Source organism: Narcine bancroftii, chromosome 4, assembly GCF_036971445.1.
Source record: "Narcine bancroftii isolate sNarBan1 chromosome 4, sNarBan1.hap1, whole genome shotgun sequence".
NCBI classification, from domain to species: Eukaryota; Metazoa; Chordata; class Chondrichthyes; order Torpediniformes; family Narcinidae; genus Narcine; species Narcine bancroftii.
Window position 1 is genome coordinate 200,466,215 of NC_091472.1, and position 25,508 is coordinate 200,491,722.

Sequence of the window (25,508 nt, forward strand, 5' to 3'; positions counted from 1 at the left end):
CAAAGTATTACAAAAATTCAGTTTACCAGAGAAGTATATTAATTGGATTAAAGCATTATATAAGGGGCCATTGGCGAAAGTGACAGTAAATGAATATATATCAAAGCAATTTAACTTAAGCAGATCAACAAGGCAGGGATGCCCACTATCACCCTTATTGTTCGCGTTAGCTATAGAACCACTAGCAGAATTGATAAGAACAGAAAATAAAATAAAAAGGATAAAAATAAAAGACAAGGAATATAAAATCAGTTTATTTGCAGATGACGTTATAGTATACTTAACAGAACAAGAAATATCAATAAAAGAATTACATAAGAAATTGAAGGAATATGGAGAAGTGTCGGGTTACAAGATTAACGCAAATAAAAGTGAAGCAATGCCAATGAATAATGCGGATTTCTCAAAATTTAAGAAAGAATCACCATTCAGATGGCAAATGCAAGCAATACGATACCTAGGTATACAAATAAATAAAAACCTCGGCCATCTATATAAACTCAATTATTATGCACTAATGAAAAAATTACAGGACGACTTAGAGTATTGGAAAGACTTACCACTAACACTAATAGGAAGGATAAACTGTATTAAAATGAACATTTTCCCAAGGATACAATATCTATTTCAGGCATTGCCAATACACTTGACGGAGAAATTCTTCAAGGAGTTAAAGAAAATAATAAGGAAATTTTTATGGAAAGGGGGGAAACCGAGGATAGCACTAGATAAATTAACAGAATGGTATAAACAAGGAGGCTTACAACTGCCAAACTTTAAAAATTATTATAGAGCCGCACAATTAAGATACCTATCAGATTTTTATCAAACAAGGGAAAAGCCAGATTAGACTAAATTAGAACTAGATAAAATAGGGGAGAAGATACCTGAACATATATTATATAAATGGGATGAAAAATTGGTACAACGTAGGAATTCTCCAGTATTACATCATCTGCTCAATATTTGGAAGAAGATTCACGTAGAAAGGAATAAAGCAAATTACCAATTACCAAAACTAATACTGACGCAAAATCAGCTAATCCCTTTTACAAATAGATAACCTTTCCTTTAGAGAATGGGAGAAAAAAGGGATCAAAAGAATAGAAAATTGCTTTTCAGGAAATAAATTACTATCCTTTGAACAAATGAAGGATAAATATAATATAACTCAAGATACAGTGTTGGCATACTACCAACTGAAATCCTACTTGAAGGACAAAATGGGAAGCAGTCTGAGGTTACCAGAGGGAAGTAATTTTGAATATGTGATTACAGACACAATGATAATCAAAAAATTTATAACAAATATGTATATTAAACTGCAAGAAAAGGAGAATGAGGAAACAAATAGTAAAACTAAACAAAAATGGGAACAAGATTTAAACATAAATATAAAGAAGGAAGCATGGGAGAAGTTATGCTCTGGAACTATAAGAAATACAATAAACACGAGGTTACGTATGATACAATATAACTGGATACACAGGCTATACATTACACCTCAAAAGTTAAATAAATGGGACCCAACAGTATCTGACAGATGTTTTCACTGTAAAAAGGAAATGGGAACAACAATTCATGCAATTTGGACATGTGACAAAGTGAAAAAATTTTGGGAAGATGTAAACCAGATATTAAATAAAATCACAAAAAGCAATATACCAAAAAACCCAGAGATCTTCCTCCTAAGTAACATAAAAAACAAAGAATTGGACTTGATTTGGATGGTGCACAAAAAAGATTTGTTAGGATAGCCCTAGCTGTAGCAAAAAAATGTATTATGTCAGCCTGGAAATTAGAAGATAACTTGAGAATACAACAATGGTATATAGAAATGAATAAATGTATTCCACTAGAAAAAATAACATAATTTAAGAAATAATATTACAATATTTGAACAAATATGGGAGCCATACATGAAACACAATAGAGAAAACCTACCGGGGACTTCTACCACCTAAAATGACAGAAGGAGAAGGAAATGAAAAGAATTGACTCAGTGGAACTTCTTGTTTATTTTTATTGAGTGACAACATTGTTTGACGGGTTCAATGTATCTTAGATTCTGAACTTTAAATGAATGGGAGGGGAGGTAGGGAGGGTGGGATGTGAAGAGGAGGGGGGGAGAAAACGACACTGTATATATTTGAAAAGAAAAATGTCTGTATCTTGATCAATGTGGTTTATAGTGTGAAAAATAAAAAAAATTTTTTTAAAACTATCATCATTATCTAAAATCTCAGAAATTTTTTTTTAAAAATCAGCTTTATCACTCCGACCACCATTGTCTCCATTTCTTCTTGGAATTCAGTTCCCATCTTGCATCTCCACTCTCCTTGGAGACCGTGGTGGACTACGTCTTTCTTGAAATTGCGTAATTGACAACAGTTGAGCAAAGTCTATAGCTTCCTTAGGGTTATCGAAAAATTTTGGTTGATAGCCATCTTGAAAAATCTTCAATACTGCAGGGTATCTAAATGTTGCTTTATATCCTTTTTTCCACAACACTTCTTTCACAGGATTAAATTCACATCATTGAGACATAACTTCTTGACTCAAATCCGGATTAAAAAAAACATGATTGTTCTGAACTATCAAGGGAGATCTTCTTTGTTGTGCATTTCTTATAGCCACACGCAGAATTGTCTCTCTATCGTAATAATTTAAACAACGAACCAGAACAGGTCTTGGATTTTGTCCTGGAAAAGGCTTTCTTCTCAAAGCTCTATGAGCACGTTCCAATATTAAGCCTTCCGGAAACTTATCTTGTCCTAACACTTGTGGAATCCATTCAGTGAAAAATTTTCTTGGATCTGATCCTTCCATATCTTCTGGCAAACCAACAATTTTTATATTATTCCGTCTAGATTGATTCTCCAAATAATCAACCTTTTTCGCTAAATTTTTATTCTGAATTTGTAAAGTTTCAATTGTTTTATTTACATCTTGTATTTGATCTCGTACCTCGTCTATGCCTTGGTCACAAACATCAAGTCTTTCGCTCGTTTCAAGCTTAAAAGCTCCATAATCAACCATCTGTTGGGTATTAATGTCCACCAAAGTATTAAGCTTAGTATTAACTTGAACTAAAGCCTTACCTATTTCTTTTATTGTAGAGGATAACTTAGATTCAAGATTCTTAATAAGCATATCTACCAGAATATATTCAGGCACAGTAGGATCCTGCTGTTTCTGTGTAGCCAAAGGGTCTTCTATTCCTTCCCTTGCTTTAACTGCTTTTCTTACAGTATGACTGTAATATGGGTTATCCTTAACCCATATTATATCAAATGCCTTCATTACATCGATGTCTGTTGAAGTCTTCATTACTGGTGGTGCATTTCGCAGCGCCACCGCTACATCAATCGGTGAACGTCTTTTCAAAGTCGGGTCTTCAGCTGGCAGCGTTGCAGCTGTTCTAGCTGTCAAGAATTCACCGACAGCACTCACAGCGGGTGTTGATTCACGCGCACGCGCCTGGCTAGCCGGGCGCCATCTTTAAAGAGCCCTACCGATGAAGAGCATTGCTCCGTTACCGAATCTTGTACCTCTCTTCCTGGATCCATTCCACGCTGAGTCCTGGCTTCTTGTATACAAGTAGGCTCAGATAACCTCAGGAAATGCAGTTTCTTAACGATCTGTTGCCATTTTTTTTTACTTCTTTTCAGCAGTTGTACCATTAGAAACTGATTCAACACCTCTAACTATTTCTAGACTTTTAAAAAGTTTTAACGGGCACTTATAGACAAAACAATAACAAAGAGTCAGGAAAGGACTGGAAGGCACGTCTGTTCCTTACGCCATCTTGCCACGCCCCCCCCCCCCCCCCCCCAAAAGCACTGTCTGAGAGATTGGGCCAATATCTCCTAAAATTAATAAATCTGGACCAAGCAGGTTTTATAAAAAAGAGACATTCTGCTGAAAACTTGGGAGGTTTATTGAATATAATACATCTGGCACAATCCAGAGAAAATCCCAGTGTAGCAGTAACTCTGGATGCAGAAAAGGCCTTCAATAGATTGGAATAGCCATGTCTATTTAAAGTAATTTAAAAATTTGGGCTCGGACAAACATATTAATTGGGTGAAAACACTATATTCTAAACCACAAGTAAAGATCATAACAAATGGCCAAGTTTCATTGACATTCCCCTTAAGTAGGTCGACCAGTCAGGGTTGTCCATTGTCTCCAGGGGTGTTTGTATTATCTAATGAATTATTAGTAGAATATTATAAGGAGGGACCCACACAAGGTGGGCCAAGCTGAACATAAAATAAACCTATATGCAGATGATGTTCTATTGTACTTGACGGAACCAGTTGAGTCGTTGCCCAAATTGCAGGCCACCCTGGAAGATTATGGCATAATCTCTGGAAGGTAAATTTTGAAAAAAGTATTGATTTGGACTCTGAAAGATATAAACAGGGGAACCACCTCAAGTGGCAATCATGTAGTTTTAAATACCTAGGGATAATAACAGATAGAAATTTGGGAAACTTATACAATCTCAACTATAGCCCTATCCTTGAAAAGATCAAAGACTATTTAAACAGATGATCACTTTGATGGGCAGGTTAAACTATCAAAATGAAGGTGTTCCCAAGATTACAATATTTCAATCCATTCCTATTTATCTACCATGAAATGTTTTTTAAAATATTAAAAAAGAAAATTAAAAATATTTTTAAAAAATAAGAACTTTCCTGTGGAATAGCAAAATTGAGGTGGGATTATAAATTGGAGGTGGGGGGGCTACGATTACCTGATTTTAGGAAATATTACTTGGCAGCCCTGTCGAGGTTCCTCACATCTTAATTTGGTGAACCACCAAAATAGGTTAACATAGGATTACATAGCATAGGGGAGGGGGTGGCGAAAGATTTCATTTACAAAACAAATACCAGATTAATAAATAAAAGAACAGATAACCCCATCCTAAAATATCTGGTAAAAATCTGGAAGGAAATTAAAGATAATGGTAAAGTGAATGTAATATTGCTAAAAGCACCCTTAATGTGTAATGAACTGATGCCGCCTATGAATTTAGGTATTAAAATTCTGGATATTTGGCACTGAAAGGGGATCCAAACTATTGAGGATTCCTAATAAAATAGACAGCTCATGTCCTTTGAACAACTGAAGGATAAATATGATTTACTTAATGGAACCTTTCACTACTTTCGCCAGTTAAGATCCTCCCTGAGGGAAAAATGGGACCCTACTGTGACCCCATCTGAAGGGAACGAGGTGGAAGGACTACTTCGCCTGGGAGACGCTCCCAAATTTATATCCAGAATGTACTTTGTACTTCAAAGTGAGAGCCCAAAGCCAGGCTTGCAAAGACTGGGGTAGAGGTGGGAGTCGGTCTTGGGAATAATGATTGATGAAGAGTGTTGGTCAGATCTATGTAGGGAATGTGTAACACAAGTGATCAACGCCAGACTAAGATCAGTACAATATAATTTCTTACACCAATTATATCTCACACCACAAAAAAATACATGAAGGAAGTACAGAGATATCAGAAATGTGCTTCAGGTGTGGGTTAGAAATTGATACCTTTATACACTCCACATGGACCCTTTTGGCTGGAATTATCTAATATATTAACTAGGATTACAGGAACAGACTTCCCACTGGACCTGGAACTGTATTTATTGGGAAACCTAACCAAATTCCAAATTCAATTTGTAACTATTGCCCTGTCAGTAGCAAAAAAAAATGCAATCATCTAGAATTCTGACCCCCAAAAAAACGCTACACGAGTGGAGAACTTCGCTCATCAAAGCCTTGGAAAATGAGACTGATTTAGTATTCCGGCCGTAACACTTATATGGGCCCCGGCGCTGACGTCAGGGCCATGCGTCATCAGAGCGCTGACGTCAGGGCCATGCGTCCTCAGAGCGCTGACCTGGGATTGGCTGCCGTTTCAGTCAACATTCCTCATCATCCCGCGGAGGTCACCTGGGACGGCGGCCGCGCCCCCCCCCCCCCCCCCCCCCACCCGCGGTTAGTGTGAAGTGGCTGATTATTTTGTGGGCCAGTCTGTGTCTCTGTGCGTGCGTGGGACGCTGCAATATAATTTAAGAAATAACTATGATACTTTTGCCAAAATATGTCAACTTTATTTAGAGCGCTTTGGTGCACAGCTACAACAGCCCACAGTTCGAAAAAGCCCAAGGAGTGAAAATCGATGGGGGGCGGGGGACGCTCAAGTTTGCTTTTTTCCTGATTGTACTTTAATCTGTTGTTTAATTATCAAAGGTTTGGGGAAGGAAATTTTCAGTAGTGTTTGTATCTTAGAAGTGAATTATACCAAAAGAATGTGTAAATACGTTACAAAGTTTTTTTTCACGTTTCTGGAAAAAAAATTGAAAAAATAAAATTTTCCTTAAAAAAAGGAGATTGTTTTAAGTTCTTCCCTCCACCCTCTTGAAGTGCATATTTACTCCTCCTGCAGAAGTGGTTCGTGATTTGCAACAGGAGCAGCCGGATATAAGTCGTACACAACCTGCACCAGATTGGACGGAATCCTATCGATCCCATTGCAGCCCCACCGTCTTCCTAATGGAAGTTTTGCGTCATGTATATGCACTGTGCACGCAGATGCAATGAAAGTTGAACTTGCTGCTGCTTTCTCCGTCTGTCAACGTACTTAAACGGCGCCAACAAGAGGAGCCCGGTCTAAACTCGGGACAATGGCGAAGTGTGCAGAAGCAGATGGTGGTGGGAGTCCAGCAAGCCCAACACTTTTGGCTCCCATTTCTGCCGAAGTTGTTAAATCTAGAACATTATTCAGTTCCCCAACAATGGGGATCGTTTGGTTGTGGAACTGATACATTTGTATCCGTTTTGCCCTCGAACTTTTGAGGTGCAGTTTCGGTGGGGGGGGGGGGTTGATCCCCTGCTGTGAACGGCGACCAACGCGCAGCGTGGGGTGAGGTGCGACCAACGAATGTATCCGCATGCTGCAGTCAGTCTAGACAGGAGTACTTTGCACGCCCGGCTCTCGGAGACATGTCAAATGATGGGATGCTGCACATGCAGGGGGGTGACGAGGAACACTCGGCAGGTCAGGCAGCGCCGGCGGGGAGAGAAGGGAGCCTGCAGCTCCGACCGTGGACGAACTCTGCGGCGGGGAGGGAATGCTGCGTTTTCTCTCTCTCTCCAGCCGCCCTTCGTCGAGGGCACCCCCAAATCCCCCCCACCTGCCTCGAGGAGACGCTTCCTCACGCACATGGTGTGTGTGGGGGGATACGTCCCGCGATGCTGAAGTGGGGAGAGGGAGCGGACACCCCGCGGCGAAGTCTGGTGGGACAGAGCAGCCATTGTCAGTATTTTTGCCCGGATCCTGCTGAAAGTTTCTGGCCCCCTTCCCTGTGACACCGTCAGGTTTCGGCTCCCTTTGAGTACGCGTTTCTTTCCCACAGCCCACGTTAAACAAAATGTTAATCTTACCGGAGATGAAAAGGAGAGTTTCGAGGGGGTTGGCCGGGCCGCAGCTCCTCGTGATGAATGACTGAGGCTGACCCACCCGAATGCGGGTTCCGGGTGTGGCGGCTGGTCCTTCTCGCGCACTCCACACTGCGCTTCCCTTCGCGCCTCTATCCCGGGCCCACACCCACTAACTTACCCCTCACCCACTTTTCTCACACATTCTCCTTTTCCCCACCCCCTCTCCCCTCTCTTACCCCTTTCTTCCCCCACCCCCTTCTTCCCCTCTCCACCCTTCTTCCCACGTCTCTCCTACCCCTTCTTCCCCCACCTTCTTCCCCATCCCCTCCTACCGCCCCTCCCACCACCACCTTCCCCCTCTACCCTCTGCTTTTTCCCTCCCCTCTATCCCCTTCTCCTTACTCCCCCACTGCTTTCTTCCCCTTCTCCCTCTTCCCTATTTATACCCCCTCTACCTCTTCTCTTCCCACTACCCGCTTTTCCCCTCGTCGTTTCCCCTACCCTCCTCCTCTCCCCTTCCCCTTCTCCATCCTCTACCCCCCCTCACCCCCTTCTCCTCTCACTTCTCTCCCCTCGCCTCCCTTCCCCATTCCCCTCACCCCTGGCTCTGTCCCATGTCCTGTGATTTCAGGAGCTGCCAGATGTGTGAGGAGTGCCTGCAGGAACATGAAGGAGAGTTGCATCCGGAGTGGGCGCGGAGCGCCAGACTCAGCTGAGCGACTGCGGGCCTTAGTCTGGGAGATGCTGAGGGCTAGAGAGTATAGCAGAGCCACCACCTTGCTGGAGGTAAAGCTCTCCCTGACCCTAATCCTGTCTCTTCAATGTCACCCCATCAATCTGACCTCTTCTCTCGCACTGACCCAATGTCCTCATGGTGGCACTGGCCCCTCACAAAATCCCAACCCTTTAAAGTGACCCTAGTTCCTCTCAAAGTCCACGACATGGAAATCCTGGAACAAGCTGGGCTCTGCTGAAAGCCCAAGCCGGGTGGGCTGGACATGTGGTCAGAATGCCAGACAGCCAATTGCCTAAGCAGCTGCGTCAGGTCAAGCACTCAGTCAGGGGGGCAGAAGAAACATTACAAAGACTGCCCCAAAGCGTCCTTCAAAGGCCTGGATGTCGACATCAACATGTGGCTTGCCCTTGCCTTTCACAGCAAGATCACCGCAGGACCCCGTGCAGCTGAAGTTAGGTGCATCATTGAGGCACAATGAAAGCATGCTGTGTGCAAGGCCTGAGCAGCATCCACTGCCATGACAGCACCCACCCACATGTGGGTGAGCCTTCAGGGCCTGGATTGGCCTCCCCAGTCACCTCCGGACCCACAGCCACCAATCTTCCATTTGACTTTGAAGCCATGGTCAACTTCGACTACGAAGACGAACAACAGCAGTTTCTCTCACACTGGCTCCACCTCCGTCCCCACCTCCCCTCGTGCTAACCCTTGCAACTGACCCCTGCATCCTTCAAACTGACCACAGACTCCCATGTTTGCACTGCATCACTCCCCCCACTGCCCCCCTGACTACAACCCTCCTGCACTCTCCCTGTCACACTGGCAGGCCATCTTTGAGATAACAGGCAAGGTGTTTGTTGATGGGCTGAAGCACTGGCTGGTGAGACCACCCACTAGATGTGTTTGTGCAGTGTGTAATGCTGAGTTACACATGTCTAGATTATGTGACAATAAACCAATTTTCAATCAAGTGCAAGATCCCACACCTGCAAGTCCTTGGCCTCACTGCTCCTCACACGTTCCTAGAGCATTCTTCTTTCAATCGTCCTTGACTCTGGAACTGCGAAGGGAGGCTCACTTCCCCCCACCCCACCCACCGATGGCACAAAGGATTTAGAGCAGTGGTTCTCAACCCTTTTTTCTTCCCACTCACATCCCACTGTAGGTAATCCCTAGGTCATCGGTGCTCTGTGATTAGTAAGGGGTTGCTTCGTGCGGGATGTGGGTGGGGAGGGAAAGTTGAGAATCACTTAGTCTGGATTGGCCTCCCCAGCCACCTCCGGACCCACAGCCACCAATCTTCCATTTGACTTTGAAGCCATGGTCAACTTCAACTACGAAGACGAACAACAACAGCAGTTTCTCTCACACTGGCTCCACCTCCGTCCCCACCTCCCCTCGTGCTAACCCTTGCAACTGACCCCTGCACCCTTCAAACTGACCATAGACTCCCATATCTGCACTGCATCACTCCCCCCACCCCCAGCAACAGTTCGCTGAGAAAAATTGTCATTGGCCCATTTCCTTTCGAGTTATGAAACCGTGCACATAACGAGTCAATGAGGGACAATTAAAACAGTGGTTTTCAAACTTTTTCTTCCCACCTTAGGCAATCCCTTACTAATCACCTAACCAACTTCTCCCATTTCCATTAGTCTCGCCACTCTCTCCCCAACCATTTTTCCCTCTGTGTCCTTTCCTGCAGTACTGTCTCTCCCTCTTCTCTACCTTCTGTCTCCTTCACGTCAGCTCTGCATTCACAGCCTCTCCCACCCCCCCCCCCCACCTTTCCCTCTCAATTTTCCCCTTTTCTCTCTCCCAGTGATTACCTTTTGTCTTTTGGTCTGTAGTCCTCCCTCTGCCATCTCTTGTAATTCAGGTGCCTGCCTGCTTCTTCCCACAACTTGAAGAAGGGCTCAGGCCCGAAGCGTCAGTAATATATCTTAACCACCTATGGACACTGCAAGACCGGCTGAGTTCCCCCAGCATCTGTGTGTGTGTGTCTCTCTCTACTGCAACCAGTGTCTGCAGACCTTGGTGTTTCACTCCTGTCTCCTTTCACTGCCAGCCACACTAAGCCCTGATGCTTCCAAGAAATAAAGTCCCAGTTGATCCAACCTTCGTTAGAACTCAAGTCCTGCAGTCCCGTCAACAGTTAACACAACACTGTTACAGCACTAGCCCCCACCCCCACCCACTGGCTTTAAATCCCCCGCTATTGGTGAAGAGTTTGTACGTTCTCCGAGTCTGCATGGGTTTACCCCAGAGGCTCCGGTTTCCTCCCACTATTCGAAACATACCAGGTTTGTAGGTTATTTTTTATGTCAGGTCAGTATGGGGTTGTGGGCTGGAAGGGCCTGTTACTCTGCTGTATCTGTAAATACAAAAAAAGGTACATAAAATCCCAGTTCCTATACCTGGTTCCTATGAGCCAGACTCCAGCAGCCTGCAGATGGCATCTCCCACTGCCACCAAACTGTGGATCCCCAACCCGTCTCCCACAGCCCCCAAGCTGTGTGGGTCCCTGACTGCATCTCTCTCAGCCTGAGTGTGGGTCCCCGACCCGGTCTCCCGCAGCCCCCAGCCTGTGTGGGTCCCCGACCCCATCTCCCACTGCCCCCAGCTTGTGTTGTCCCTGACCCCATGTCCCACAGCCCCCAGCCTGTGTGGGTCCCCGACCCTGTCTCCCACAGCCCCCAGCCTGTGTGGGTTCCCAGCCCCATCTCCCACAGCTCCCAGCTTGTGTTGTCCCTGACCCCATGTCCCACAGCCCGCAGCCTGTGTGGGTCCCTGACCCTGTCTCCCACAGCCCCCAGCCTGTGTGTGTCCCCAACCCTGTCTCCCGCAGCCCCCCAGCTTGTGTGGGTCCCTGGCCCCATCTCCCACAGCCCCCAGCTTGTGTTGTCCCTGACCCCGTGTCCCACAGCCCCCAGCCTGGTGTAGTCCCCAACCCTGTCTCCCACAGCTACCAGCCTGTTTGGGTCCCCCTCCCTGTCTTCCCCAGCCTGGTTGGGTCCCCGACCCTGTCTCCCACAGCTCCTAGCCTGTTTGGGTCTCCAACCCTGTCTCCCACAGCTACCAGCCTGTTTAGGTCCCCCTCCCTGTCTTCCCCAGCCTGTTTGGGTCCCCGACCTGTCTCCCACAGCCCCCAGCCTGTGTGGATCTCCAACCACGTCTCCCACAACCTGTGTAGATCCCTCAGTCGCTGAGCCCCTCACTGGTCCACCATCATGGTTTCTCATCATCATTGGAGATTAGATTTGAGAATGTTGGTTAGAAATGATAGATGTTAACTCAAAGTAACTCGCAGAGCAATGTACCAGTGGATGCAGGCTCGAACTCTGCAGCAGCAGGCAATTGCTTCGTATTCAGAAGGCCACGCCCCTCAATTCTGCTCCAAACTGGAGTCTCCAAGAGATGACTGACAGCTGTGGCAGGGCTTGCAGGCAATTACATCCATTAACTGTGATATATCTTCTGGTCAAGCTCAGTGCCCACTTGCCTTGAAGGACAAAGTAATCAGGAACCCTTGTGAACTCCCACAGCCCCCAGATACTCTGTGTTGGAATTGAAGAGAACTTTGAGGAGTCTGAATCATCTTCCCCAGGTGGAGTACCTGGCTGTGTCCTTAAAACCTGGTGAGAGATTTTGCGAGCATTTTCAACCACTTCCCACCTGCTTCAAAAGGGCCTCCATCAAGAAGAGCGAGGTGACCAGCCCCAACGACTATCGGCTGGTGGCATTGTCATCTACTGTGATGAAGTGCTTCATGATTGAATATAGAATGACAGTTCATTTATTTAGAGCAACCTCTTCACCGAGTTGGGCAAATTTTGCTGTCAGGAAATGAGCTGAAGATAATGGAGCAATTTAGTTCTCAAGCGATAAGCATCATCATGGGTTGTGGAGCGATTCAACTCCTGTCTCAGAAAGGACCTGCACCCACTGTAATTCACAGCAGATAGCATCTTGCTAGCCCTCCACTCTGCATTAAATCACCCAGACCACAGGAACACGCACGTCAGGTTACTGTTCACTGACTACATAAGAAATAGGAGCAGGAGTCGGCCATCCAGCCTGTCGAGGCTGCTCTGCCATTCAGTGAGATCATGGGTGATCTGATTGGCTCATCTCCACCTACCTGTCATTTCCCTTAATTCCCCTACTATGTAAAAATCTATCCAACCCTGTCTTAAGTATATTCACTGAGGTCACCTCCGCTGCTTCAGTGGGCAGCGAATTCCATAGATACACCACCTTCTGGGCAAAGCAGTTCCTCCTCATCTCTGTCCTAAATCTACTACCCTGAATCTTAAGGTTAAGTCCCCTAGTTCTGGTCTCCCCCACCAATGGAAACAACCATCTCATCTGTCTATGTGGACTTCAGTAAGGTCTTTAACAAGGTCCCACATGGCAGGTTAGTCACGAAGGTTCAGACACTCGAAATTCATGGTGAAGTAGTGAATTGGATTCGACAATGACTAAGACTGGAGGTGTAGATAGCAAAGAAGGTTTTCAGAGCTTGCAGAGGGATCTGGAGCAATTGGAAAAATGGAAGATTGTAGTGGCTACTTCGGTAGAGCTATTAAAGCAAAACAAATACACCAGGTTAGTCAACACAGGACGGGGTGGGACATCATTACGAGTTTGCTGCCGATCCATGGGACTGGCAGGTTTAAATTAACCACAGAGAGTCCCGCGCCTTCTGCCAGGTGACTCCATAAATCAATGTGCTGTTACTCGGCAGGCAGCACTTTGTGCGTGCAGTCCATTAAATGGGTGATTTCCCAGCTGTTTGTCCTATTGCTCTGCACACCCATCGAAAAACCACGCCAGCGACAGTTCGCAATACCGTGCTGTGCGCCCGCTACACGGTCGCTACAAGATGGAATTTAATGCAGACAGGGGTGAGGTGTTGCATTTTGAAAGGACAAACCAAGAAAGGACATGCACGGTAAATGGTAGGGCACTGGAGGAGTGTGGCAGAACAGAGGGATCGGAATAATTCCCTGAAAGTGGAGTCACAGGTGGATAGGTTTGTAAAGAAAGCTTCTGGCATATTGGCCTTCATAAATCAAAGTGTTGAGTAAAGGATGTTACTGTAAAGTTGTATAAGTAATTGGCGAGGCCCAATTTGGAGTATTGTGTGCAGTTTTGGTAATCTAACTAGGAAATATGTCAATAAGATAGAAAGAGGGCAGAGGTGATTTAATAGGATCTTCTGGAACTGAGTTACAGGGAAAGATTAAACAGGTTAGGACTTTATTCCCTGGAGCATAGAAGAATGAGGGGAGATCTGATAGAGGTGTTTAAAATTGAGGGGGATAAACAGAGTAAATGTAAATAGGCTTTTTCCACTGAGGGTAGGTGAGATACAAACCAGGGGACGTGGATAAAGGGGAAAGGTTTAGGGGGAGCTTCTTCACACAGAGTATTGGGAGTGTGGAACGAGCTGCCATCTGAAGTGTTGAATACGGGCTAAATTTTAACATTTAATAAGAATTTGGACAGGATGGGAGAGGTGTGGAGGGCTTGGGATTGAATGCAGGTCAGTGGACTGTGCAAAAAAAATGGTTCAGCACAGACTAGAAGGGCCGAAGAGGTCTGTTTCTCTGCTGTGATGTCCTATGGTTCTATGCCTGTGATAATTTTAACTGTTTCTATGATCACTTCTCAACATCACCAAGACCAAGCACCTTACTGTTGAATTTTGAATGGAGAGGCTGAGGCACACACACTGCTGTCTGGATTGATGGGATGGAGCTGGAGAGGGTCAGAATCTTCAAGTGCCTTAAAGACCATATCTCAGAAGACCATTCCTGGAGCCAGCACAGAGGCAACTGTGACTTTCCAAGGAGTCTAGAGATGTGGCATGCCATCGAAAATCTCTACACATGCACTATGAAAAGTACATTGACTGGTTGCATCGCAGCCTGGTTTGGCAGATTAACTGCCCAGGAACGCAGAAGGCTGCAGGAGGTAGCAAACTTCAGAGATTCTGATCTCCTGTCAATTGAAGACATTGATGTGAGGTGCTGCATCAAGAAGGCTCCAAACATCGTAAAGGTTACCCTGGTCACAACCTCTTCTCACTGCTGCCTTCAGGCAGAAGTCTAAACACCACCAGCTCTAGGTTCAAGACCGGTTCCTTTCCAACAGCGTTTAGACTCCTGAACCTCCCTTTGTTAACTCTGATCAGGGTGAACTCCAATACCACAAATAGTCTCCACCCCTGCAGGTCATCTATTTTTCTCCACATCACTGAATATATCTAACTTCTGTAATTACTGTCTCTTTTGAGATAATTTCAATTTAGTTTATTATGAATGTTTTTCTTTGCAAGTACTTGTTAGGCTGCAGAGAGTAGGAACTTTGGAACATTGCACAAAGTGTGTGACAGTAATCTCATGTTGCATATCAGACCTGCAGGGTTGAGGCGAAGGAAGAAATCGGGACCTTGTGGTATGAAGTTCAGTACATGAAGCTGATGGAGCAGCTTGGCTCGAACAAATTGACTGCAGTCCAACGTTTCCGCTGCAGGAAGAGGTACACTGCATGATGTTACCCTGTAGAGTGGGGTACACTGCCCAATGTTACCATGTAGAGAGGGGTACACTGCCAGATATTATCCTGTAGAGAGGGGTACACTGCCAGATGTAATCCTGTAGAGAGGGGTACACTGCCAGATGTTATCCTGTAGAGAGGGGTACACTGCCAGATGTTATCCTGTAGAGAGGGGTACACTGCCAGATGTAATCCTGTAGAGAGGGGTACACAGCCAGATGTTACCTATAGAGAGGGGTGCACAGCCAGATGTTACCTATAGAGAAGGGTGCCCAGCCAGATGCTACCCTGTAGAGAGGGGGATACACAGCCAGATGTTACCCTGCAGAGAGGGTGAACAGCCAGATGTTACCCTGTAGAGGGGTGAACAGCCAGATGTTACCCTGTAGAGAGGGATGAACAGCCAGATGTTACCCTGTAGAGAGGGGTACACAGCCAGATGCTTCCCTGTAGAGAGGGGTACACTTCCAGATGCTACCCTGTAGAGATTGGTACACAGCCAAATGTAACCCTGTGTAGAGGATACTCTGCCATATGTTACCCTGTAGCGAGGTACACAGCCAGATGTTACCCTGCAGTTTGGAGAGCAACATGGAGAGGAAAGGTTGTGGGATCTAGGGCGAGCTCAGCTCAGTGAATTTAAATGTAGATTTACAGCACGGGAACAGGCTTTTTCTGCCCACCAGTCTGCAACCCAATTAACCTAAATCCCGGTATGTTTCAAACTATGAGAGAAACTGGAGCCCCCGGGGGAAACCCACACAGACATGGGGAGAACGAACAAACTCTTTACAGACAGCGTGGGATTCAAACCCTTGTCCTGATCGCTGGTACTGTAACAGTGTTGCGCTAACAGCTACTCGAACCGTGCTGCCTATTTGGAATGGATATGGGCTCTAAAGCTGCCTGGCCCGTTGGCCACTACACGTCCTGCATGGCGCATGCCCAGTGAGTAGTTGATGTAGGGGTAATGTGTGCAATTTACAGTCCTATTGACAGTGCTTCATCCACCTTGCAGGAACCCTCTGCCCCACTCGTTGCGTCTTGAAGGGCCGAGGACCAGGAGACTGCCTCCAGAGGCCAGGCAGCGATTGATAGCCTGGGCCCGAGGAAACACGGCAAACCCCACCGGAAAGGAAAGGGTAAAGACACAGCTGCATTAACCCAGTGGGCATGACAAGGGCAGGGCATTGTAGCCCATGGGGTCCTCCAGGTGGACAGGAATTTGGCAGCACACAGTAATCGGCAACCAAAGTAGATTTTATTACAAATGATGGCAAGGGGTCAGGACAGCTAAATGCTGATGGTCCGGCCCCGAAATGGAAAATTATATCTCACCTGCTGGCCCCACAGACCCCAACACTGCTTCACGTCATTGACTTCCTCACTCCCTGCACCCTGCTCCGCATCTGCAGATACGAGAAACAGGAGCAGGAGTCCACGACAGCTGCCTTCCTTCACTATGGGAGGGAATACAGATGGCGGGGTATGATGGGGTACTCCGGGTGTGTGTGGGGATGTGGTGTGATGGGGTACCCAAGGTATGTGGTGATGGGGTATTCCAGGTGTGTGTGGGGATGTGGTGTGATGGGGTATTCCGGGTGTGTGTAGGGATGTGGTGTGATGGGCTACTCCAGGTGTGTGTGGGGATGTGATGTGATGGGCTACTCCAGGTGTGTGTGGGAATAGGGTACTCTGGGTGTGTGTTGGGATGTGTGATGGGGTACTCCGGGAGTGTGTGGGGATGTGGTGTGATGGGTACTCCAGGAGTATGTGGGGATGTGTGATGGGGTACTCAGGGTATGCGTGGGGAGTAAGGGTATGTGGGGTCCCTTCCTCTGAGGCAGTGTGACCGAATGCTGCCAGCACAATGCTGCTCTCTGCCGTGAGGCCCACTCTTACCCTGGTGTCCCGCTCCTCTGTAGGAAAAGCTGGTAAAGGAGACGGGGCTGAAGAGGCAGCAGGTCTGTAACTGGTTTGCAAACTACAGGCGAAAACTGAGGAAAGCAAATGGTCAGGAGAAGAGTGTTGGGGAGGTGAATCTGTCCTACACAGCTGTCACTCACCCATGGATGCTTGTCAACGGCCGACCTCAGCTTGACTTAGGTAAGCATCCCCCACAGACCTCCCAGTCTGTTCCCACCCGGCTCACTCCCCATCCTGACCAGTTCCTTCCTGGATCATTCCCCAACCCCAGCCCGTTCCCTTCCAGATCATTCCCCATCCCTGACCCGTTCCCTCCTGCATCATTCCCCATCCCCGACCCGTTCCCTCCCACATCATTCCCCATCCCCAACCCGTTCCCTCCCGCATCATTCCCCATCCCTGACCCATTCCCTCCCGCATCATTCCCCATCCCCGACCTGTTCCCTCCCAGATCATTCCCCATCCCCAACCCGTTCCGTCCCAGCTCACTCCACATCCTGACCAGTTCCTTCCCGGATCATTTCCCCATCCCCGACCCATTCCCTCCCGGATCATTCTCCATGCTGATCCATTCCCTCCCAGATCATTCCCCATCCCCGACCCGTTCCCTCCCAGATCATTCCCCATCCCCGACCCGTTCCCTCCCAGATCATTCCCCATCCCCTCCCTGATCATTCCCCATCCCGGCCCGTTCCCTCCCGGATAATTCCCCATCCCTGACCTCTACTTCCTTGCATTAGTCCCCATTCCCAACCTGTTCCATCCTGGATTATTTCCCCATTCCTGACTGATTCTCCAGACTAGGGAATGTGATCCTGACTGGTATGAACTTATTGGACAACCCCATCTTCAGTTGCCTGGTGTGTAGCAGGAAAGGTGGGCAGCCAACAAGGCACTCCTTACTTCAAACATCAGAGAGTGGTGAACTTGGGGAGGCTGTGCACTACTCCTCCCGGGAGTTGGTGCACTGTGAAGGTCATGTCCTCTTTGCCTCTGGATCAGTGATCTGCATACCAGGATTCAGGGAATAACTCTTCAGCCACTCATGGTGTGATTGAGGGAAACCCTGCTAAATGTATGGAGACCAATGTCGGTGAAATTCCTGCATCTTCAAGCTCCACGTCAGAACAGGAACAGGAAGGGTCTGATAGGTTGAGGACAGGCAAGTGGGACGAGCTGAAGTCAGCAACGTTGGGCCGTGAGCCTGCTGACCCCTGCCCACCAGGCATCGCTGTGATAACCAGCCCAACACGGACCGGAGAGCTGTACGCAGGCTGTCTCACTGTTGGCTGAGAACGGGGATTAGTGACAGACTGAGTGTTGGGACAGGGAAAAGCTTTATTCTCTGGGCAATCCACACAGCCCTCAACTAAGATGCCACACTTTACCTCCTCTCACCACCCCCCCCACCCCGTCTTCTTCCCTCTGGTTCTGTCTCTCTCCCCTTTTCCCTCTCTCATTTCACAGAGCCAAAATCAATTATCTTATCATGCCAAATCAACACCTTTTGTTGGTCTGGACACCTCCCTGGCAGGTCTTCATTCTGACACTTTCCTGTTCTTTGCTTACAGGTTTATCCCGCTATCTGAAAATGGAGTGTCCCCTATGAAACCTTTCGTTAGCCAAAATAGTGTAAAGTGAAGAAGCGATTACCATTGATGTATATGGGAAAATATTTTGAGCATTCCCAGATCCAAAATATAACCTTCCAAATAGCATATAAAATTCAACGCACGCATTATGTCTTTATTTAATGCTCCACGATCGAAATGCTTAATTACGTCCGGTTGTATGCTAAGCGTAACACACTTCGAGCTCTCATAGGCATTTCTGATACCTTAGGACGCATCTTGCTAACGGACGCACAAAATAAATCGAGTTAAAGCACAGATGCTCACAGACACGGTTCAAAACTATGGCGGCTTGATGCTGAGTGTCGTTCCTGGGGAAGGAGCTTGGTGGCGCCGCTCTCCCTGCTCGGAGAGCGCGCTGCCTCTATACCGGCTCGCGGCAAAACAAATGCTGTGTTCACTTTTCGCCCTTTCTTGTAAAAGCGAAAATCCTCTTCACATTTCTTTTGGTTAGCGAAAACAGGTCTTTCATAAAAATGAAGTGAACATTCAGAAAGCAGGGGGTACTTGTGTTCCCGAAGAAGGGGTCAGGCCCGAAATGTCGGTAATATATCTTTACCTCCTGCGGATGCTGTGAAACCGGCTGAGTTTCTCTCGAGTTTCTCTGTTTTTATGAGTCGTGAAAATGTTCCAGCCTGAGATTCCAGCTTTTTAAACTTACAGGCAAATTGAAGCCACGGTCCTGCTAAGACTCCCTAAGGAGAGGAGGAGGCTCCTGGGGCAGCGGGACCAGGCTGGTGGCTCTTCTCAGTGCTCCCTGCAGGCCTATCCTGGGTGGGGAGGCCACACTGGGTGGCTGGGATTGGCAAGGGAGGTGGCGATGGATAACTGGGTGTGGGGAAGACCTCCTACTGGCAGATACCTCATTTTGCCAGAGGGCCCACACCCAGCCCTCAATCCATGCTCTGTCACATGCTGTCCCAGTGAGAGACAGCAAGCATGTGTGCAGCAGCCACGCCTTGACCGACACCAAAGACTGCTGAACTTAGCGCTGCTCAAACCCTCTCTGATGTCTGCTTCAGACAAGCCCAGAACAACAGCTGGAAAGTCCCACTGGGGCAGCACAGTTAACGCAGCACTGTTACAGGGTTCGAATCCTGTGCTGCCTGTAAGGAGTTGGTACATTCTCCTCGTGTCTGCGTGGGGTTTTCCCTGGGGGTTCTGGTTTTCTCCCGCCCTCCAAAAACATGGGGGTTGTAGGTTAATTGGGGCCCTCCATATTGGGCCCATCCAACCTCCCTGCACCAATATGGCCTGCACCAGCATTTGGAGTGCGGTCCCTGATGGGAACCAAGCTCCCAGGTAAACATGGCCAGTTCAACGATCTGTTGCGTAATGGTATTGGTTGAGCCACGTCTCCCTGTGGAGGCTTCTTCCTCTTACCTTCCGCACCCGGAGGTGAGCTGGCCGTTGTGAACCAGAGCGCAGCTTCTGCAGATTTTCTTGTTTAACTTCAATGAGTTTACTTCTTTCAACAAAGTACCGGTGTGGCTGCAGCACCTAAGGATTTTGGCGCACCTGCACAATGTCACCTGCTGAGGGAAGTCAGCCAACACTGAAGGGCCCATCGCACCCTGGGCATGCACTTCTCCCTCCTCCCGTTGGGGAGAAGGCACGCACCAGAAGTCTTCAAGACCGTTCCTTTCCCGCAGCCGTCAGGCTCCTGAATGAACCCCACAACCGTGCTTATTCCTCATTGTTTCTTGTAACTCCATGCTCAGTAAATTACATGCATGAAGAGCCCTTATATTTGGACATGTAGCACGGTAACAGGCCCTTCCAACCCGTGAGCCCTTGTTGCCCAATTCACATACAGCCACCCCCCCCCCCCCGGTTCATTTCGAACAGTAGGAGGAAACCGGAGCCCCCAGGGAAAACCCACTCAGACACTGGGAGAATGTGCAAATTCTTACAAACAGCACAGGATTCGCTGTAATAGCGTTGCACTAACTGCTATGGTAACAGTGCCAGTCCCTTCTCACTGTACTCTACGTAATGTGACAGATAAAAGCTGTGTGCAGACTAAGTCTGGAGAGAAGAATTCTCTAAATTCTAACGCACTGCTCTTTCCACAGCAAGCAACAAAGCAGACTTTGAATGGATTGAGTGCGAACAGATAACAGTCAAACAACCAGGATTCTCCAATCCACAGTAAGCGAGCCAGAAGTAAACAGTCTTACCGTCAACGATTGGGTGAGGAGGGCTGAGAAATTGTCCGTCAGGAAAAGTAGACAGGAGAGGCTTCTGTTCCTCCTGCTAAAGGAGAGGCTCCTGTTCCCCTACCTAAAGGAGAGGCTTCGGTTTCTCCCGCTAAAGGAGAGGCTTCTGTTCCCCTCCCTAAAGGAAAGGCTCCTATTCCCCTCCCTAAAGGAGAGGCTCCTGTTTCCCCCCCCCCCACCAAAGGATAGGCTCCTGTTCCCCCCAACATAGAGAGGGACCTGTTCTCCCCCCCCCCCCAAAAGGAGAGACTCCTGTTCCCCTTAAAGGAGAGATTCCTGTACCCCAACATTCCCCCCCCCCCCAAGGAGAGGCTCCTATTTCCCACCCCCTCAAAGAGAGGCTCCTGTTTCCCCCCCCTCCCAAGGAGAAGCTCCTGTTTCCCCCCTCCCAAGGAGAGGCTCCTGTTTTCCCTCCCCCCCCCCAAGGAGAGGCTCCTGTTCCCCCCCCCAAGGAGAGGCTCCTGTTCCCCCCCCCAAGGAGAGGCTCCTGTTCCCCCCCCAAGGAGAGGCTCCTGTTTCCCCCCTCCAAGGAGAGACTCCTGTTCCTCCCCACCAAAGGAGAGATTCCTGCTCCCCTCTTAAAGGAGAGGCTCCTGTTTCCCTCTTTCCCCCCCCCCCCAAGGCAAGGGACCTGTTTCCCCCTCCACAAAAGAAAGTCTCCTGTTCTCCTTAAAGGAGAGATTCCCATTCCCACCCCCCACAAAGGAGTGGCTCCTGCTCTCCCCACCTAAATGAGAGGCTCCTGTTCACCCACCCCCCCCCCCCCAAAGGAGAGGCCAATCACGTAACACATAATCTCAAGTAACTGGAAATTTCAGTTATCTGGCATCAACCAATCCCCACAGGTGCTGGAGACTGGAATTTTTACTGTATTACAGGTTTGGTACTTTTACATGACAATAAAAAGATTCTTGAATATTTAAAGCTTTGATTAGTAAGGGTAAGAAAGCAGGAGAATGGAGTTTGTCAAGAATACATCCACCATGTTTCAAATGACAGAGCAGGCTAGATGGGCTGAATGGCCTAATTCCACTCTTCTATCTCATGGATACTTTAAACAGTGGTGTAGGCAGCCCGTGTTCAATTAGTCTGCTGCTAAATGCTCCTGGCCCATCCTCATTTTGGATGAAGGCATCTCGAAAATTACCCAAGTTTCAGATGTTGGTCGTTGGCCCAATTGGTTGCAGATTTATGCAGTCTCCACCACATTCCCCCTGCCTCCACTGAACCAACACCCCCACCACCCACCCAACAAATGTGAACTCCTGTCTTCCTGAGCCCTGACTCTGTCTGATCACCCTTCTAACCCCACCACAGCGGGTAGAGATGCTGCTTCACGGCGCTGGAGGTACCGGTTCAATCCCCACCCTGGGCACTGACTCCGCGGAGTTTGCATGGTGAGTTTGCTAGTGTAAAAGCTCCCCGCCATGTTGGTGAGCGGAGAGAGTTGATGGCAATGTGAGAGGAATTTAAGAATAAATGTGAAAAATGCCAGGTCGTGTGGCATGGACTCAGTGTGCCAACGGGCCTGTGTCTGTGCTCTCTCTCTTTATAATTTTAAATTTAGATGTACATCACAATAACAGGCCATTCCAGCCCACGAGTCAGTGGGGCCCAATTACACCCCATTAACCTACAACCTCCAGTACGTTTGAACAGTGGGAGGAAATGGGAGCCTCCAGTGTAAACCACGCAGACACTGGGAGAAAGTGCAAACTCCTTACAGACAGCGTGGGATTCAAACCGTAATCACTGGCACTGTAACAACTTTGTACTAACTGTTACTCTAATTCTGCAGCTCACCACTACACAAAGCCGACCTGATGTACCCATGACAGACACCAGGAGGGAAGAGATTGAGGAGTGCTGACCCATTGAATGGCCTCAGTTTTAACTCCCTGAAATTCTCTCCATTCCTTCCCTGGCATTCTGCCCTGTCATTGTGAAGTGTTGGGGTAAAGGGGAGACTGGGGGGTAGTGGTCAAGGTGATGGGGAGACTGACGTACTGTGTCTTGCTGCCATGCAGATGCTGCCAGGGATGGCCCTCTCACCACCTCCTTCTCGGCGAGATGGAGCCCACTATCTCACTGGCTGCAGCTGCGGGTCGCTGGTGCTGGACAGGTGCAGCCAGCACCCACATGTCCCTCTGCCCCTGCCTGCCACTGACCGTGAACCTTGGCCCAGTCCCCGAGGCGCTGCCAACTCCCCAGCCCGACGGGCTGCTCCAGGGCGGGGGCGAGTCAGGGAGGGCAGCAGCCCTCTGGCGCCCCTGCTCGGGGGAAGGCTCCCTCCACCAAGGAAGATGGGGTCTACAGAACGGCAATCGGATGTCTTGGCACCACCCGTTTGGTGACCGACACCAGGCAGGGACCGGAATGTGCCAGGAGGCTGACGGGGCAATCGACGCACACCAGCACCTGACGTGGGCAGATGTTGGCGAAGTCAATCCGACCCTACCAGAGGGCAGCTTCCAGACGGACCTCAGCTGGCAGATCTCTCTGAGTAATGCCAGCCATCTCCAAGGTAATTACAGGGTCTGCTTTAACCTTGTTGGTTGATGCAAATGTGAGCTGCATGATCATGGGTTATTGTCATCTCAGTCAGTGGGAGCTCGAGGAGATTGTTCGGTCCATCAAGCCTGCTCTGCCATTCAACAAGAACTTGCTCCTTGGAGCAGAGGTGGAGAGGTGGACTAGATCGAGTGAGCACAATCTTTTGTCCTGAGTGGAAGAACATAGGTTTAAGGAAGGTTGGGAGATTTAAGAGGAACATGAAGGGTGGTGTTTTTATACAGAGGGCGGTGGGTGTGTGGAATGTACTGCTGGATGAAGTGGTTGAGGCAGCTACTGTTGCAATATTTAATGAACGTTTGGATGGATACGTGGATCGGATGGGTTTAGACCAATGGGTCTCAATCTTTTTCTTTCCACTCAGATCCCACTTTAAGTAATCCCTACGTCATCGGTGCTCTGTGATTAGTAAGGGATTGCTTAAGGTGGGATGTGGGTGGAAAGAAAAAGGTTGAAAACCACTGTTTTAATCATCCCTAATTGACTCGTTATGTGCACAGTTTCATAACTCCAGAGGAAATGGGCCACTGACAATTATTCTCAAGCAAAATTGGGTCTAGAGCAATGATTCCAATCACAAACCACTTTTAGCAATCCCTTACTTATCACAGAGCACTGATGGCACAGGGATTTTCTTAAAGTGGGATGTGAGTGGAAAGAAAAAGTTTGAGAACTACTGGTTTAGGGGGATAGGGGCCAAACATAGACAGCTGGGATAAGTGTGGGTGGGACATATTGGTCATTGTGGGCCAGAGAGATGAGGGAAAGCGATGCGGGTGGAAAACATGAAAAATAAAACGTGGGGTTTGGGGGAAGGGGGCTACTGGAAGTTGTGCAGTTGTCGACCTCCAAAATGGAATACAAGATTTTGTTCCTTCCTCCGATTCAAGAGTGGCGTCAAAGTTGAAATTTATTGTTAGAGTACGTACACGGCAGCACACACAGACCTGAGATTGTTTCTCCTGTGGGCCAGGCAGAATTTCTTCTTATCAGTAATGGTAAACTCCACTCAGGGAAAAAAATATTCAGTAATCAATAAAGTGCACGTCAGAGTCCTTAAATGAGTCCCTGATTGAGTTTGTCATTGAGGAGTCCGATGGGGGAGGGGTAGCAGCTGTTCCTGAAACTGGTGGTGCGAGTCTTGTGCCACCTCTACCTCTTTCCTGATGGCAGGAGCGAGAACAGAGTGTGTGCTGGGAGGTGAGGGTCTTTGATGATTGCTGCTGCTCTCCAACAGCAGCGTTCCCTGTAGACGTTCTTGCTGGTAGGGAGGGTGTTGCCTGTGATGTCCTGGGCTGTTTCCACTACCTTTTGGAGGACTTTACACTCAGGGGTATTGGTGTCCCCATACCAGACCATGATGCAGACGGTCAGCTCACTTTCCACCACACCTCTGTAGAAGTTTGCCAAGATTTCTGATGTAATTCAGACCTCCGCAAACTCCCAAGGAAGTAGAGGCACTGACAAGCTTTCTGCATGATGCCAGATATGAGGACACAGACACACGTGCGGGAAATGGAACTGAAGTATCCAGGCTTGGGAGGTCTTTGTTGCAGAATCGTACAGAGAAAAGGTGGTCACTGCCAGGGGGGATTCAGCTGCAGAAGCAGTATTCACAGTAATGGAACAGTTTGTCTTGGAGATAGGGAGGGAGGATTGTCTGCCAGTGTGGGACCTGTGTAGGTGAATGGGGGAGGGTGGATGACTGAAGGTGCAAGTCATCCCCATCCCAGATGCTGGCGTTGACCGCTACACTAATCATTCCACCCTTAATATCCGCATTGTAGCCAACCTACAAGAACAGATTCACCAACGCCTCGTGCTGTTGTACAGTGTTGTCCCAGCTACTGTATTCAAGCCCATGACCAATGAGGGCAAGCCTGCCAGAATGTTGCCTTCACCACCCTGTCTCTCTCTCTGGTGCCACCTTCACCAAACTATATTCCTGTACCCTAAGTCTCTCTGTTCTACCACACTCCCCAGGGCCCTACCATTCAAGGTGTAAATCCTGCTCTGATTTAATGTCCCAAAATGCAGCACATTACACCTGTCCAAGTTAAATCTGCCATCCCTTAGACCACTTCCCCAGTTAATCTGTTTGGGTGCATGGTTAATGCAGCAAAAACACGATGCTGGAGAAACTCAGCAGGTCAAACACTGTCCTTTGTACAGCAAAGATAAAGATACAGAACTGACGTTTTGGGCTGGAACCCTTCATGAAGGTGTGAGCAAAATGGTTAATGCAGTGCTATAACGGTGGCTGCGACCTGGTTTCCATTCCGGGGCTGCCTGTAAGGAGTTTGGACGTTCTCCCCGTGACCTTCATGGTGCTCCGGTTTCCTCCTACCCTCCAAAAACTACAGGGGAGGTTGGTTAATTGGGTGTAATTGGGCACCATGAGTT

General features: G+C 48.0%; 2 protein-coding genes and 1 long non-coding RNA gene across 4 annotated transcripts in view; 1 reads left to right on the forward strand and 2 right to left on the reverse strand.

The window, feature by feature from the left end:
* Positions 1 to 7,633, reverse strand: part of LOC138762426 (uncharacterized) — a 22,774-nt gene extending 15,141 nt beyond the window's left edge. The window contains exon 1 of the mRNA XM_069936181.1: positions 7,462 to 7,633. The gene's annotated coding sequence lies outside the window, so the exon portion shown is untranslated. The remainder of the gene's footprint in view (positions 1 to 7,461) is intronic.
* Positions 6,739 to 25,508, forward strand: part of LOC138761446 (uncharacterized) — a 24,137-nt gene continuing 5,367 nt past the window's right edge. For both annotated transcript variants that reach the window (XM_069933615.1, XM_069933616.1), the window contains exons 1-7: positions 6,739 to 7,075; positions 8,090 to 8,244; positions 14,616 to 14,740; positions 15,777 to 15,900; positions 16,684 to 16,864; positions 20,391 to 20,466; positions 22,562 to 23,058. In XM_069933615.1, coding sequence (XP_069789716.1) covers positions 7,021 to 7,075; positions 8,090 to 8,244; positions 14,616 to 14,740; positions 15,777 to 15,900; positions 16,684 to 16,864; positions 20,391 to 20,466; positions 22,562 to 23,058 — 1,213 coding nt within the window. In that variant the 5' untranslated portion in view covers positions 6,739 to 7,020. The remainder of the gene's footprint in view (positions 7,076 to 8,089; positions 8,245 to 14,615; positions 14,741 to 15,776; positions 15,901 to 16,683; positions 16,865 to 20,390; positions 20,467 to 22,561; positions 23,059 to 25,508) is intronic.
* The window catches only part of LOC138761447 (uncharacterized), a 24,710-nt gene continuing 9,709 nt past the window's right edge, over positions 10,508 to 25,508 (reverse strand). Inside the window, exon 3 of the long non-coding RNA XR_011356327.1 lies at positions 10,508 to 10,568. This is a non-coding gene — a long non-coding RNA (uncharacterized lncRNA). The remainder of the gene's footprint in view (positions 10,569 to 25,508) is intronic.